This window comes from Eleginops maclovinus, chromosome 19, assembly GCF_036324505.1.
Source record: "Eleginops maclovinus isolate JMC-PN-2008 ecotype Puerto Natales chromosome 19, JC_Emac_rtc_rv5, whole genome shotgun sequence".
NCBI classification, from domain to species: Eukaryota; Metazoa; Chordata; class Actinopteri; order Perciformes; family Eleginopidae; genus Eleginops; species Eleginops maclovinus.
In genome coordinates this window covers 19421916-19438559 of record NC_086367.1, presented here as the reverse complement: position 1 = coordinate 19438559, position 16644 = coordinate 19421916, and the positions used below count along the sequence as shown (strand labels likewise).

The 16644-nt window shown below is 41.1% G+C and overlaps 2 protein-coding genes across 2 annotated transcripts in view; both read right to left on the bottom strand.

The window, feature by feature from the left end:
* The window catches only part of dtnbb (dystrobrevin, beta b), a 31367-nt gene extending 31107 nt beyond the window's left edge, over window positions 1-260 (bottom strand). The window contains exon 1 of the mRNA XM_063908778.1: window positions 55-260. The gene's annotated coding sequence lies outside the window, so the exon portion shown is untranslated. The remainder of the gene's footprint in view (window positions 1-54) is intronic.
* Window positions 261-1123: 863 nt separating this feature from the next.
* asxl2 (ASXL transcriptional regulator 2) lies at window positions 1124-15493 on the bottom strand. Its single transcript, XM_063908772.1, is given in 13 exon segments — window positions 1124-4541; window positions 4543-5190; window positions 5581-6301; window positions 6788-6893; window positions 7024-7120; window positions 7348-7508; window positions 8588-8647; window positions 8914-9034; window positions 10057-10175; window positions 11926-12067; window positions 12334-12442; window positions 13468-13550; window positions 15346-15493. Coding segments are annotated over 13 exon segments (3489 nt in total). The 5' UTR covers window positions 15403-15493; the 3' UTR covers window positions 1124-3476.
* Between the last annotated feature and the right edge of the window lie 1151 nt (window positions 15494-16644).

The window sequence follows — 16644 nt, the reverse complement described above, 5'->3', positions numbered from 1 at the left end:
TCCAGGGTGAATAAGGAGGATATTTCCTCCCAGATCCACAGCCGCACATCTCACCTTTGATGAATCCACGCGTGTGTCCGCCGACGTTACAGCTGTCCGGGCGATGAGACGCGGCTCCGGTGATCCAGCTTCATATTTCACCCTCCTCCTCTGTCTCATCCGGCTTCAATCTTGCGAACTGCGGTTGTAGCCGCACAGAGAAACGAACAGGCGCCCCGCTCCGCTCGGCATCACCAGCAGAGACCCAGCGGCAGAGGACGGCAGAGCAGCGCGCAGGAGGGAACGAGCTGCCATGCGCGGACACTACTACACTTTACGAGTGTGCGCACGCACGCTGGTTAAAGGCGCACGCACTACTACCATTGCTGCGTTGAGTTATGATCCTCAGCATTATAGAGGAGATGAGAGAAGAAACAGATTCAATTAAATCAGAGGAAAACTCCAGTGATTCAATATTTCACGTTCTTGAAGTTGGTGGATTCAAAAGAACATATTTTACATAGTATTTATGATTCAATCTGCTAAACAATGAACCATACATTTCCCATAATGCAACACTAGCACCTGTGTAGTATTATTTAATCCCTCAAGTTTATTTTCTGTATTTTAAGTCCTTATTGTTTCCAAACACAACTCTTGCCATTGTCTTATTTTTTAACATGAATATGTCACATGTTTGTCTAACTGCTCCTAGTACTAGGATGGGTTAAATGCAGAGGACTAATTTCACTGTGTGTGCTCTGCTGTGTGCATGTATGTGACTAATAAAGAGGGCTTCTATCTATCCTTTTGCTTATTCATCAAGGTGAACAGCCCTAAAATATAACCATGCCATTGAAAACATGTCCAAAACTTTCAAATGCTGGTTTAAACAAAACCCTGGACAAATATTGCAAAACTCACCCAGTCCAGGGTCTCAGCCAGAATCTAAAAGTGTTGTAGTTTCAAGATTGTTAGTAGTGCACACAACATCATTTAAAGCTCAGTTTGGATGTTTGTTGACACAGACAAGAACTTCCAGAACCACAGTGCCAACCCTGATAACATCACACACAGAAGACTCTATACAACTGTTTCCATAGAGTACCATGTGTGACGACCAACAGAAAACACAGACAAAATCTTTCTCTTTTCATTATTTATTCATAATAGTCTATAAGTTCTGATAAAATACACTTTGTTTACAAGTGCTGATTACTATATTACGGGGGGGGGCTGCTGCCTGACTCGAGTTTCAGTCCTCATTAACAAAGATTTCAGCTGCCTTTCGGGGTGATTGATTGATTTTGTTAATTATTTTTGCAGTGCAAACCAGTCCCCAAATCTACACGAGTAAATACAAAACCCTAACATCACATTCAACCAAATCAGACCTAAGTATTTATGGGGGATGAAGTCAATGTGTTAACAGAATCAAACACTGATACACCAGTTTTAGTGAAACGACTACTCTAAATATGTGGAAACCTCGTCTGATTCTAGCCCTACACTTTAGTAAAAACAATCTGACCCCCAATTGAATAACAGATACATTAAACATTGGACTTCGATTGATCCACTGACCTAAAAATGGTGCTTTTAAAAACATTATCTTTTAGTTTTCATGATAAAATGACACAAACGTAGACAGCTAAAAGGGTACACACACATAGGACAACATTTCTATGGAAAAATATAGACCGATAACGGATGAATTGAAAAAAGCCGGGCCATACAGAGTGCTGATACTTGGGCAATTTGAATTATAGAAGTCAAGTTATTCTCTGCATGGTGGTCTGCCCAGTCACAGACAAAAGTATAGGAAAAACTGACAGCCAATATATTATCATTATAGTAAATACCCTGTTGATTCAAAAACAATTAGCAAATAGATTCTTGTTAATATAAAATATATGAATTAAAATATATTACTTTGATTACTATATTACTTTCTTTAAAAGGTGACTTTGGCATATTACCTTTAGAAATAATTGCTATAAAAACAGGCCTACTTTGCACCTCCAGGACATCTCTAAACAAAGTTGATGAGTCTTATATTGCAATTAGCATGAACACCTGAAAACATGCAGAGGTAACACCGGCCTCTTTCCAGTTGAATATGTAGTTAAGTAAGTGCCTACATCATTGTAATACAGCTTCATCCTTCTACATCACGCACATTGTCATTATTGTACATTATATATCATGATACAATATTGTTTAGTGCTTACAATATTTACAAACCACATTAATATTGAGGGTAATTCTCTGGAAAAAGGCCATTTGAAGTGTTTCATCCGCCTGTTTATCGGTGTCATAATGTACCTTGTAAAACTAAAGCATGCTATGCTGAATCATTTTATGAAAAAGCATTTAGCGTTTTAGAATAACGTTCTGTTTTCTTTCAACAGTTAAAATGTATGCAATTAACAGGATATACTGAAGCAACGTGTGCTGCACAATAAAATCACTTCTACATGTAGGCATATACCGTAAATATGCAAATATTTACAGTGGAAACACATATTTACCCTCGTTTTCTCCCCTTTGCCTTGAGTGTTTCTTTACTGATTGCCACTGGTGATGTGTCTTTAGAGACATACAAGCCCCCGCTCACAGGAGACCATATCTACAAACTGGCTTTTTTGGGGAGAAAATGAAGAAGGTGCACACAGTAGGAAGGGACTTTAGACCTTTACCCTGGAATGGAAAAGATCTGATTTTAGCAGAAGGAACATATAGACATTTGTATATTAAACGACTCCCTAGGTGTGAACGTAAGTGCTGTACACGGTTTCTATAAATCCAAGTGCTTCGTCTTGAAAACATGACTTGATGTGCAATCCTTACAAGTTGATTTATGGCATTAATCAAAATTCTGTTTCTATTCTATTTCTAAAACAATACAGGTTCTTTCTAGTCTTTATATCCGAGTGTGTTCAGTAATAAATGAACAGTTTTTATATAAAATAGTTACTGTGACTTGCACTTCCCTGCCATGCGTGCATAAATGCCAGGAGGTTCTCTACAACCGATGATTATCATTAGCACCCTTTTTTTTGCCTTTCAATCACAACTGATTAGGCCCGATAATAAAAAGTGTCAGTATTAAACAGTCATCATGTTCTACAAAAATAGCAACATTCATTTTCCCTCGTTGTTTTTCAAAACTACACATATATATAATATATATATATTTAAAAAAATATATCACACTACTCCTATCCGAGTGCAAACATGGCCAGATTTTATAACGGTCGCACGTCTGACTCATTTGATTGAAAACTGATTGACATTTCTACCAAAAAACGGCACGGAAACAACTTTCCAGATGTTGGTAAAAACGAAAGACCATCCAGTGTAAATCCTCGCCTTTCCAACAGCGACCTCATGCTGGTTGTTTTTTACTGGAGTGTTGCTTCACCCCAGCAGTGATTGTATATTGATTCTGAATGAGCTGCTTCAATAAGGATCAAGCCTTGTACTTATTATTAATTTCATCGTACGACTAAACATGACACACACAGTTTGGAGGGCCCGATGCAGTCATCATGGCAAAAAGCTCCACATCCTTTGCACATGATCATGGCCTTCAGTCTGCAGTAGCACTTAGACTGCACGTCCTCCATGTTGGAGCCCTCGATGAATGACTGCTCCGGGGAGGGCTCCCCCTGGTGGCCGGGGTCTAACGGGTGACCGGCAGGTATGGTGGTGACGGTCACGGAGAAAGACATGACGCCGCCGCCGTCAGCCTCTGAAGAGACCGAGGAGGAGCCGATGCCAGTGTGAGGTACAGACATGCTGATAGTGCCGCCGTAGCACGGCGCTTCCTGATTATCGAGCGTACGCTGGGTTTGAAACTGCCGCTGGTGACTGGGGTCCACTTGGGAGAGATATGGCTCAGAGTTTCCTTGGTTACTATTGCAGAGTTCAAGGTGCCTTCGGTGTGATTGAGAAAAGGGGCTGGTGTCTTTGGCGGCGGCAACGTGCTCTGATCCAGGCTCAGTCTTTACATCGGAGCAGGGCTGAACACTTGCTGCTTCATTACACTTGGTTATTGAGAGTCTGTGCTGCTCTGTTTTAACTCCAGTAGCCGGAAAGAAACACTTCCTGGCTGGTTCTTGTTCTTTATCCGCCTCCTCTCCTTCTGTGCTCTCCCGTTTTAAACCGAACACAGACGTGTTAGGGATGAGAGACTGCTGCAGTCTCCTGCTCTCTGCTCCTCGGCCGTATGTGGACACATTCAGCAGGTAATGTCCCATCATGGCAGGCCTTGGCATCTTCCTACGACCCAGAAACCCTACAGAAATCCTGGATTGGTCCTGACGTTCCTCTGCGTGCACCAGCGGATGGACTCTGTACTGAGGATGCTGAGGCCCTATACCAACACAAGGCTGGCTGGGCTGAGCCTTCCTCTGCATCAGAGCCTGCAGGATCTGCTCCTGAGTCTCCTTATCAGGAAGCTCCCCAAGTCTTGTGTATTCTGAGAAAGTTCCTGCTCGTCCCACTGTGCTGAACTGCTGGGACATCTGTTTATCAGCCCTGTGCTCAGCAGAGTACAGCGGCCTTCCCTTTACTACCGGAGGGTATGTTCGACGTCGTCACCTCAGACTTGGAGAGCGGTTTTGGGAGGATCTGCTCCAGAGGAACGTCTTTGCCCTGCAGGAGCTGAGTGACCAGCGGGTTGTTTGCAGGGATACAGGAGCTGGTCTTGTTTGAAGATGCAGCAGGTGACGGGGTTTCCTGTGATGGTGTAGTGAGATGCATCTGAATACTAACGGGTCCTGCACTGACAGAACTGGCAGCATTGAGTTTGACTTTTTCATCAGGTTTGCTGAGAGAGGGTGGGGGAGACCAGTTTGGGCTTAGCAGGGTGAAAGAGTCCAGTGGGCGAGAGGGAGGTGTACTGGTCTGACTGAGGGCTGGTATGCTGGTTGGAGCCTGAGGCGACGTTGGGGAGGGGCTGGGCGATGGCTGTGTTTGCTCACAACTGCCTCCCCCCGGCCCCGGGCCTGGCACCGCCCCCCTGGATGCAGACGATACCGCGGCAGCTGCTGCTCGCTGCACCCGGGCGAGCCGAGCTTTGGCTTTGATGTCTGCCAGAGTGCGGGCACCGGTACGGCCGGGGCTGCTGAGCGGGGTCGGGAGTGGGGTCCTGGGTGAGACCTGGCTAGGTGACAAAGGAACCGGGAGAATCCGTAACACTGAGATCTAGAAAAAAAAGAGGAAGAAAAGGAGATGTTAAGAGAATTATGCAAAATCTTATCTTATTATAAAGATTATGCAAAATCTACTGAGCAAAGTTAACCTACTCTAATGTGTCTATATCCTTTCTTACAGCCCAAAAAGAAGTAACATTTTGAGCATTAGGAGAAATTAGGAGGCTTTAGAAACATTTCTAAGGACATTTTGATGATTTTTGACACTTTTTGCTGTGACTCTCTTTCTTCTAAGAATCTAAGCTGACTACGGCTGTCACCCACTGCAGAGAAGCAAGCTACAAAACTGTCAGAGCCATCTTTCAAGCCTACAAGTGGTAGGGTTTTTAGTTTTACTCAAAAAGACACAGATGAAGGAAGGCAACACCAACAGTTTTCCTACCTTGAGCGGAGGAACCCTCTGACTCGAGGTCGGTGTAGCAGGGCTGGAGGTGGATGAAGCTGGAGGAGACACAGAGGAGACTGAAGACACTGAGGATACGGAGGACATGCGGGGTCTTTTCTCCGGTGTCAATTCCTCCACAATCTCACTGAGAGATTTCCTTTTCTGCGGCTCGGAGGGGCCCCTGGGCTCAGGGATGACCTCTTGGCTCTCTTCAGCAGGCTTAACCGCTGACGCCGGCTGATCCTCCTTCAACTCTGAACCTTTCAGTGGATGGTTCTTATCCACAGGCGACTGCGGGAGCTCAGTTTTAACCTCCTTCACTTCCTCTTTATGCTTATTTTCAGGCATAGAACCTCCCGCAGCCTGGACAGCCTGCGTCTCAACCTCGGGTGTTTTCACAGCAGGTGCTGGTGCAGACTGTGCTGCTGCTGCGTTTAACCTACAGTCCTCAGCGTACTGAGAGCGCCGTGTCTTCATGGGCTCTGTAGTGGAGGTTTTCTCTCTCTGAGCAGGCTGCAGCTTTAGAGGCTCTTTAGTTGGCTTCAGGTCTTTGACAAAAGCAGCAACAGTCTGGCTGCTGTCCTTGGTGCCCTTGGGATCTTCCGTCGCTCGAGTGGCAGGTTCTGTTTTCTGATGGCCGGGGGACTTGGGCCTGGCAGACTCCTGATTCACATCAGCCTGTGTCAGCTCTTTGGATTCCTCGAGGCTGAGCCCAGAGCTAAACACAGAGAGAGTTTTAGAAGCAAAGAAAAAGTTAAATATCCTGACATCAAATGTTTTCTTTGCTAAAAGGGATTCAGTCATTTTATAAAACACTGAGATTTTGTGTTTATTTAAATAAATCAAACCTATTGTACACCTGCACAGGAGCCTTAGTATGACGTTTTAAATGAAAAAATGGAGATGATAACATAGTAGTTTTAGGATGCTGAAAGAAATCAAACTCCTGTAACGTGAGATGGGTATGGGGTACGATCGTACAACACACCACAAATTAATAACAATGCATATCTGCAATTAAATATAGAACTGTGTTAATGAAGTGAGGAAGAAATCCCTGAGATAAGTTAGACCATTCTGTGGTTTGTAGGTCCTATGGGTAGAGGGACTTTAATTGAAAGGAGCTGTCTTTTGGTGTTTGGGAAATCTAAAGCTAAATCCGATGAGTGAATGCATGAATGACTGATCATAGAGGAAAACTCACTTTTCACCATAATAGGTTTCAAAGAAGGCTTCCTTCCAGTGCTCAACTCTCTTTTCTTTCTCGATTTCTTGCCGCATTCGTAGCTGCAACTCAGGAGTGAATTCCCCTGTAGAGAAAAAGAAGTTACAAAAAGTTAAATTATACTAGCTGTGTAGTGGCAATGAACCTTGGTGATGTAACAGTTCTTTGAATATGAAGTGAATGCAGTTATTATCAGTGGGAACAGTTGCACTAACCCTCGGCCAGCCGCTCCTTCCACGACTGAGCTGCTGATGTGAAGAACTCGTTGTTCAAGGCAGAGCTGGTGACCTTCAGTAAGCCGTCAAAGCAGGCCTGGGGAGAAGAGGGTCAATGTTATGACTAACATCATCACAGTCTCCATCAATGCATCAGTACGGCTTATTCTTACCATATGGGAAACGGTTAAACATCAGTGTAGCTATGTAGAAGTTACTAGTGCAACGATTGACAGGAAAGTTGGTAAATGACATGCAACACTCTCTTTATTAAGTGCTGTATAATGCAACAAAAAGCATAAAAAGTAGGTATAGTAGAGCCACCTGTCGGTCCACCTCAGGCAGGAGTTTGAGCAGCTTCTGCTGGCAGTCTGCAGGCAGGACGGAGAAGGTGTGCTTGTTGATGATCGCCCGCAAGTTGGTGTTAACCAAGATGGAGTCTGGTGTTTCTACATCGATGTTACACTTGGTGCGTTTCAACTGCCCTGTGATACAAAACAGGAAGCAGATGTCAGATGACAGAATCAGCAGTGTAGAAATATGCCGATCTTGCAACTGAGATCTTAAGTAACTCACTCTCACATGCAGTCAAATCATTTGTTCTTATTTATAACATTTTTTTTTAATGTCGGAAACTTTTGCATTCTTGAAATAATACAGATAAATATATCTATGTCCGAGCCAGCAGGCAGAAATACATTTCACAGGTTATTTTTTAAACAATTCTATTGGATGAGGTTAGTGTCTAGCAATGCTGCCCAATTCCCCTAACTGGTTAATGGCACAACACCCAACATATATATTGTTCCTACTAAAGAAATGAACTCTTAAAAGGTTAATCAACATTTTTAAATCAGAGCCAATGAATTGTCTCTGAACGCCTCTCAACATGTTGACAGCTGAGTGGTCCACTAACAGCAAACAACAGGAACAGAGCTAACAGAGCTAACAGTGCAAACAATGCTAACAGTGCTAACATTGCTAACAGTGCTAACAGTGCTAACAGTGCTAACAGTGCTAACAGTGCTAACAGTGCTAACAAAGCTAACAGTGCTAACCCAGGTTAGGGGAAATGGATGGTGGTCGTAAGTCATGTTAACAGCTGTCATTTTTTGTTGTACGAACGCAGTGCAAAGCAGCGGGCATTATGTACCCCATGGGGCACTCACACTGGGCTTAATAATGTTCTTAAACAGCTGGGTATGTAGTTTTTAGTAAATGCTATTCCTACTAGGGTTAGCAGTTCATTTGTTGGAGACTATTTTAAACTGTGGATGGATCATTTCTGCACCAGTGAGTACACAGCACCAGGAAATTGAACCAGTGACTAACAATAGACCACAGTATGTTTTCTTCACTGTAATGAAATAAGAAGAACTCATTTCAACGGTGTGGCTTTATATCATTCGGACAGCAATGGAGGACTATGGAAAAGAGAAATGTGCTATGCTGTGGCAGTACTTGATATTAGCAGAGGACTGTTGGATTGGGATTTGTTATTGCTAGCCCTTTCCTTTGAGTTTCTCAAACCACTCTGTTGAATATAAGTAGAAGTGTGACTTACCTGCACTAAGGCGGCCCGACCTCTGAGAAACTTTCCTGGGGACAACCGGGTGGCCTAAGTCTGTGTTGACAGAGGGAAAAGAGTGGAAGGAAAAGCTTTGAATAACTGCACGGCAGTGATCTAACTCTCACACTTAAGTTGCCAATACAATGAGTCACCTTTAGATGATGTTGTTTGTTGTGTGATTATGTAAATCTATCAGGACAATACCTAAGATCTGCATCAGTTACAGTCCTTTATCATAATAACTTGCAATGAAATATCCAAAGTGACTACGACTAGTGTCATTTTAAATTGCATTTGACAGTATAATAGCTGCCACCTACCAGTATTTGTAGTAATGTTGTCAGCCATATCTTTGATGGTTTTCAGAAGCAGTCTGGGACTGGAGGTGGTTGGCATCCCCACCTGTCTGCGCTGGTTTCTCTGCTGCTGCTGCTTCAAGGCCTGAAAACAAGTAAAATAAGGAATGAATATATAGCTAGCAGTAAGAGAAACAGTGAGTGTGAGTAACCCTCTGCTTTCCTTCAACTACTCCCCCGGGGCCACTTGCCTGGTTAAATAACTGCTAAATAACAGCGAGGCAATGAAATAGGTTGCATAACACCAGCATAAATCAAATCTGTTGTAAATCTGTCGAGGAGTCTGATCAACTCACAAACACAATGTCAACGGATTAAAGAAGCAGACAGTCTGCTGAGTGCCTGTGCTTCGATGCAGCTGATGGAAACGAAGAGAAAATCACAGAATACAAATACACAATAAGTATCTCCAGCACTTATATTCCAGCAAAACGGCCTCATCTATTGTTTCCACGCCCAATAAATGAACACAAATTGGTCAAACAGGGCTGCAAAGTATACACTAGCACAGATGGAGTGAATTACAATCAAGTGAAATCTAATTAAACTGAACACAAAAGGCACAAAGCAGCCAATAGAAGGATTTAGAAGAGGGTGGATTATGAGCACATTAATACTGTAAAACCAGCTATGGGCATTTTTCCAGCAGCGTCATTGTTTTTAAATAATTAGCACAAGATGTTTTACAGGCGGGGAATGGAAAGATAGTCGGCGCCTGCTGACACGCTAACATGGGTTGTTTACACGTAAAATGAAAACATGTCAGCGAAAAAAAAAGTTTATATAAATGTAGGATATCTGCAGAGATGTGTGAGTCAGAGGTGTGGAATTCAAATCAGTACTGTTTTTAGATTTAAGAGTAGTAGTCTCCTTTAAGTTATCTACACTTGGTATATAAATGCAATAAAAAAGATAGTACTTTACTAAACAACAATGTGTGTTAAAGCATGAGGTAGAACGGATTTTCATGGGTGTTTGTAAGCATGAGGGTGTGGCAGGAACTTGCTCAGAATATGACACATGCTTGAACAAATGGTGAATATAGTTAGAAGCTGTTTTTAACATAATAAACAATTAAAAAACAAATAATACCGAATCCAGTAGTACCTGTTTGAGAGCTTTCTTGCTGTGTTTCTGCGAGGGAGAGATGAGTTTACTGGTGGGGACAGAAGGCGACGAGCATCGAGGCTGCGGAGAGGACGGCTGTGACTGCAGCTTGGAGGGAACTGCAAACACAGAAAAACGAAACAGATGTTACAAAAGACACTTCCTGAGGGTGGTGTTCAGACTGTCACATCATGCTTTGTTTTGATGAAACTGAAACCAATACAGTGCACAAAGAATTAGATTGCATTACCTTGCCAAGATATCACATTACAAAAAATGGGCCGAACATCTGATTGTTCCCAACCACTTATCCGTGCTATATTTCCATTAACACGCCTTTTCTCCATAATGTACCAGTTTTACTTGTTTATTATTCAATGCTATCTAGTTTGCATTTGACTTTGAGTCAAAAATGATACAATATCTGAGTCCTCCCACTGAGATATAAACCAAGGTTATATGCCTGGCAGTTTCTAAGTTGTGCATAATGAGGAAGTGGTCAGGGTCGAACTGAGAAAATACAGTTTCCTGCTTTAACAGTCACTTAAAATATTCAAGTGGCAGAGAGAAATATTGAAAGTCAATGAGAGCACAGCCTGAGGAAAACAAAATAATTGCTACTTGAAGAAGGGCTGTCACCAAAGTTGCCATTCAATCCAGTGCAATCGGGTGTGCAATTCACAAAACAGCAATGATTTGACCCCACAGAGTAAAGGTGGCTGTGATGTGACTGTAGTGTCGACAGCCTGCAGCTCCTCTGCTACAATTAACAGAAGACATTATTGAGACAACGTGTTTGTTAAAAAAGATGAAACCCACCTCTTGCTATCATCATGTCTGATGCTCAGGGTATTCCAAGAACTATCTGAAGGCGACGATGCAATTTGTGTTCACCTCTTCTAATGCTACTTCAGCTGGGTTCCTGTGTTTCCGCAATGACTTCTAACCAGAGCTGTGAAGGGGCGTTTACTCTCATAGTCATAACTGATAACCAACCAACGAAAATCAGCTTATGAGCAGAGCTTCATTCCTTTCTTATTGTGGTTTTTGTTCTAGTGAGGATGTCAGAATGATTGTTCAACCGCAGAGACAAAGAAGCTTTATCTATTCAATACTCTGTCAGAGCTTGCAAATAAAGCTCATTAAATGTTCTTGATATGGGGTATTTTATGTTGGTTAGCTTGCGAAATTAGTCTACCATCAGGATCATTTAGCTCTGACTTTCCTAAATAAAATAAAATCATTATTACTAGGGCTGAACGATTTTGGAAAATAATCGAATTGCGATTTTTTCCTCAATATTGCAATTGCGATTTAATATGCGATTATTTTTTCAAGGTCCTCTTCTCATGTATTTTTCAACAAACACAAGCAATAAATCAATCGTGATTACAATCGTGAGCCTCGTGAGGTAGCAACAGTAGCGAGGCACGTTCTGCACAATACCTGACGTTGCGCAGCATCTTCCTTTTTAAAGCCAAAATAATTCCACACAACTGACGTGCCGCCCCTCTTTGGTACCAAACTTCCAGCCGTGCACTCTTCTGACAAGCCTGAGGCCATTGTGCAACAGGTTCAAGCGCAGCGTTGACTTATTTCCCTGCCTGCTCGGCTCCGCTCGGCACACTCGCAAGTCACGTGACCAGTCAAATCGCAGCCTTTGCGGTTGGAAAATCTCGTTTTGTCATATCGAGATATTATCGCAAATGCAATTAATCGTTCAGCCCTAATTATTATTCTTTCTGTTCACATCTGAATTAAATACAGTCAAGCTTATACATGAAGTTTTTGTAGATGATGGCTTGTAAACTCTTAAATGAGTGACCTAAGGGTTTTAGTGTTGTCCAAAACGGTTAACAATGGCTGTACCTCTGCGCATCCACCTGCCTCTCCGGCCCTCTCCAGCGATGACACTCCCGTTGTTTTCTGTGCTTTGGGAGTCAGAGAGATTGTCACTGCTGTCCTCAGAGCCGTCCTCAGAAAGCTCCTTCATCACGTCTGAAATGTCCTTCTACATTAGAAAATAGAAAACAGAGTGCTATCTTTATGTTGTACATTCAGAAAAAGAAGAGCCAGGGAGAACCTAACCATAACCCATACTGCAACAAATCAAACAAAGCACTCATATTTTAGTATAAGAAAGTTCAAACATAATTATCTTTGGTTATCATATTATGATTGATGTTTTCTTACCCTTCTGGAGTAGACAATTAGGCCCAGTCACAACTTTTAGCCTTTCACAGCACAATAGTGAAATCTGTGTGGTGTGACACTAACCTTTAGAGTGTAGACCCCCATTCTGCCCGGAACTTTGTAGAAGATCCCCTCATCCCCACGAGAGTTTGTGTGCAGCATTGCGTTCAGACATGCCAACGGCGAGGTTCCACTGTATCATGAGAGAAAAAGCGCAAACTACAAATTTGTTCCCCAATAAATCACACAGCTGGAAGAAAGGTGTAAGAAGGGTGAAGGCTGCTCCGATATCTGGAGAGAAACTGCTATCGTGCTCCAGAAGGACACGTAGGAGTTCAGGTCAGATTGTTACGACCTGATTGATAATCTCGGGTTAAACTGGTCTGGTATTATGTCTTTTGCACAAAATTTACTGACCTTTTATAGCAAGGTTGATTAATAAGAAGTGCATAATAGTGCCTCAGCCGTTGTACAAAATATGTATCTAGAGGAACATTATGAAGCAGTAATGCAACTATCATTTGTGTTGTTCTGCATAGAGTATATAACTTAATAAAGTACATAAGCAAAATGTTAGGTAATAAAATGCATTCAGAGGAAAAAAATGCAACATCTGTTGTGTATTTAGAAAATTACACTAGTTATGCTTACCGATATTGCCAGCCACATAATTTATCTCATTAAATGTACACCCCCGCTAAAGTCTTTACAGATTTGAAAGTTCAACGCAGTTACATGAAATTATACAGAGTAAAATATCCAGTGTCTATTTTTTTTAATTGAGTAATTTAGCATTCTGAAAAATATAAATATATGTTATGCAACAGGTGGCTATAGCTGCTTATAGCAAGTCTATGTTTAATACAAGGAGGAGTCTAACACTGTCCTTTAGCAACTGAACCTAGGACATGTTATTGTTAATAACATGCAAAAGGTTATACAAACCAAAGTGGCATTGCATTAGTTTGTTAAGATAAGGGGTGGGGGTCTAGCTTTTTCTTACCTTCTGGATGAAAACAGTGACAATAAAACAAAAAGAAATGAAAAAAACTATTAATTGAGTAGAATAATGGTTACCATGTGAACAAGAAAAAGAAAACAATGTGCCATGAGGAGTTGATAATAACAGAGGGAGAAAGCTGTGTGATGTCTCAAGAAAATGTCTCCTTTATGAAAGGCATTGCTGCAGTAAAACTGCAAAGCCTGGAGAATGTTTACCTTATTTCCTTAAGCCTTTCTCTCTGGATCACCTGCAGGATCTCTTTGTGGCTCATGGGCGTATTAGGGTATTTCTCCAAAACCTACGATAATAAAACATTATGGGTAAAAAGAAAGCACAGATGAGTTTTTGAGTGAGAGTGGTTGTTATAAAACTTGAAGCGGAAGATTTCACATACTGAAGCTTTCCAAAAGGTTTACACAAAGCATCTGAGTAATACACAAAGCATCTGAGTAATACACAGAATAATCAACAACACAAACATTGTGGCTTTTTGCTTTTAAGATGTTCTGCTATGACGTTGTTTCACCTTCTGGATCAAATGTGTATTTAAGTACAGAGTTACATTTTGCACACATGGTTAGGGCAACGTGATCAAAGGAAACACTGCCATATGTTATGGCATGAACAGCAAAAGCATCGATACCACTTGAAGAAAATGTAAATAACTGCAATGCATGACAATAGAAGTATTTCACAATACAGTAGCAGTACAGACACTCCCTCATAAGAAATCCGAACACAATGATGCTTTATTTGGCTCCCACCTTGTAAATTCTTGTATCAACTGTTCGTATAAACAAATAAGCATTCCAGCAATAGTACTTAATGGGTGTTTAGAAATGACTTGATTACAGCAACGATCTATACAGTTATAGCCACGTTATGTAACTAAATATTGTAAACAACTCAAAGTAAAACTAAAAGTGGATGTCCAAACAAGCAATAACATTACTTTTTAACGATGACATAGTTGGCAGTGGTGTAATTTAACCTAGTACATTTACTCAAGTAACGTTGACATATTTTTTTATTTACAATTTATTTATGCAACTTTTTACTACACTACATTTCATTGGCAATTATATAACATTTTACTCCAAAACATTTATCTGACAATTACTTTTCTCAACAAGAAAGCAAAATATGCTTGTATGTGATGCAGTACTTGGCTTCTAAGAAAACTCAGTGCTGTTCAAACTCTGATTCAAAACATTGATCAACAACAACCTCAAATATTCAATCTTTATTAGTCAAATACAAAAAGTAATTGAGTACCCTATAATCACGTAACACTTTTAAAAAGATGCCATTCTGCATACTGGGTACTTTAAGAACATTAAGCTGGTAATACTACTGTGCTTATACTTATGTAACATTTGGAATAAGACATTTTAGTTGTCAGGCAGTTTTGTTACATATTGTATTGCATGGTGTTATTGCTTTTGCTTAAGTAAAGGATTTGAGTACTTTCCCCACCACTGCTTGTTAGGAGTTGTGATATATTGTCGTTGATAGCATGCGAAGCTAGACAGATAGCTTCAATGCTAGCAACATTCATCATGTATTCTGACACATCCCCAAACCGTGACATGCAATATACTAACTCGCTGGTACATCATATAGTTATGATCAGGTCAGGGTAATGGCTTTAGCTCGGATATGTTACGTTATATGGTGTTTTATTTGAGGCTCGTACCTCACAAACTTGTTGACGAACTTAGCAGGAGCTAGCATGCTAACCTGGCTAGCGCAGCTCTGACGTGATTAGTTAACGGTTACTTTCAATCCACTTTTAATCCTGACAAACATGTCACCCTTGTTTAGTGGAGGCAACACAGAGAAAGGGTTTACACACATGCTTAGGTGCACACAGCTGACAGTCACCTCGGTGCATTCTGTGCTCATTTACGGTGACAGCTAACTAGCTCTAGTGACAGCGCTGCTCCAAATGTCTGTCCGTCAACACAGGGCCTCGCGCGGTGCACGCAACATCCCCACTATAGCGGGTCATGAACTCATAAACACAGTTGTACAAGTGGGAGCGTTCAAGGGAAACAACCACAACAAACGGAAGGTGAAAACGCGTGGAATACCGTTTTAGCGGCTTCCGCCCACGTCCTCCCCTTCTTTTTCTTCTGTCTCTCCCTCATCGCTGACGTCCTGTTGCAGCAGAGTAGTGTTGACTGTCTGTTCCAGTTGAAATGTTGCTGTAGTTACCGCGTAAGATCCACTCCGTCTGCCATGTTGGACTTACTGTATAAAAAGAGGGTCACGTGACTCCGAGGGTAACGTCATCTTACTGTATGAAGCTGTCACTGCAAAGACTCCAAGACTTCCCAATTAATGTTTATAAAGCTGTCACTGCAAATACTTCAAGAGTTCCCAACATAATGTTTATAACGATTTCATTGCAAAGTTTTCAAGATTCCCCATACCGTATATTTGACTGACAGTCTTGTATATTTTGCACTGTCCTTATGTATATATTTTGCTTTAGTACTGTTTTGATTTTATATTCCTAGATTTTTTTAATGTATGCTTATGTCTGTTTATTTTGTACTCCTTTTCATCTTTACATTGAGTGCAATGCCTTGTTAACATGCTGCTGTCACAGAAATATTTCCAAAATTGGAATCAATAAAGTAGATCTTATCTTTATAAATGTCAATGCAAAGAATTCAAGACTTCCCACTTAATAAGAGGTGGAAGAAGTACTCAGAATGTGTACTACGTGGTGCTAGAAGTAGGCCTACTCAGATGTTTTACTTGAGTAAAAGTAACAATACATTATTGTCAAAATACTTCATAACAAGTAAAGAGCCTGCATAACTAAGTTAAAGTATTATCAGCAAAACGTGAGTGAAGTATAAAAAGTAAAATCATTGTGCAGAACAGTTACCTTTATGTTTTTATATCATTCTATTTTTATGTGCGACATTTCTGGATAATATTGTTGCAACAAGTAGCATTTTACTGTTGTAAACAAACAAAGTTCTGATGGACTTTTGTACAATAGTTAAATAATTGGACTCTTTTGTGACTTCAAGAGTTAGTCTAATTTTTAGAGATGCATTTTGTTAAAAGTAGGTACATTTTAGGTAACTGTAGTGGAGTAAAATACATTATTTTCCTTTTAAATGTAGTGTAGTAGAAGTATAAATAAGTACCTCCAAATTGTAGTTAAGTACAGTACTTGAGTAAAGGAACTAAGGTTCTTTCCACCACTGCACCTATTGTTTATAAAGCTGCCATTGCAAAGACTTCAGAATTCCCCACATGTTGTTTATAAAAATGTAGTTGCAATGTCTTTAAGATTGTCCCACATTGTCATTGTAAAGCTGTCACAAGCAATTGTGAAACTGCAGGTCTTGGGAAGAAAATACAAAAGGCAG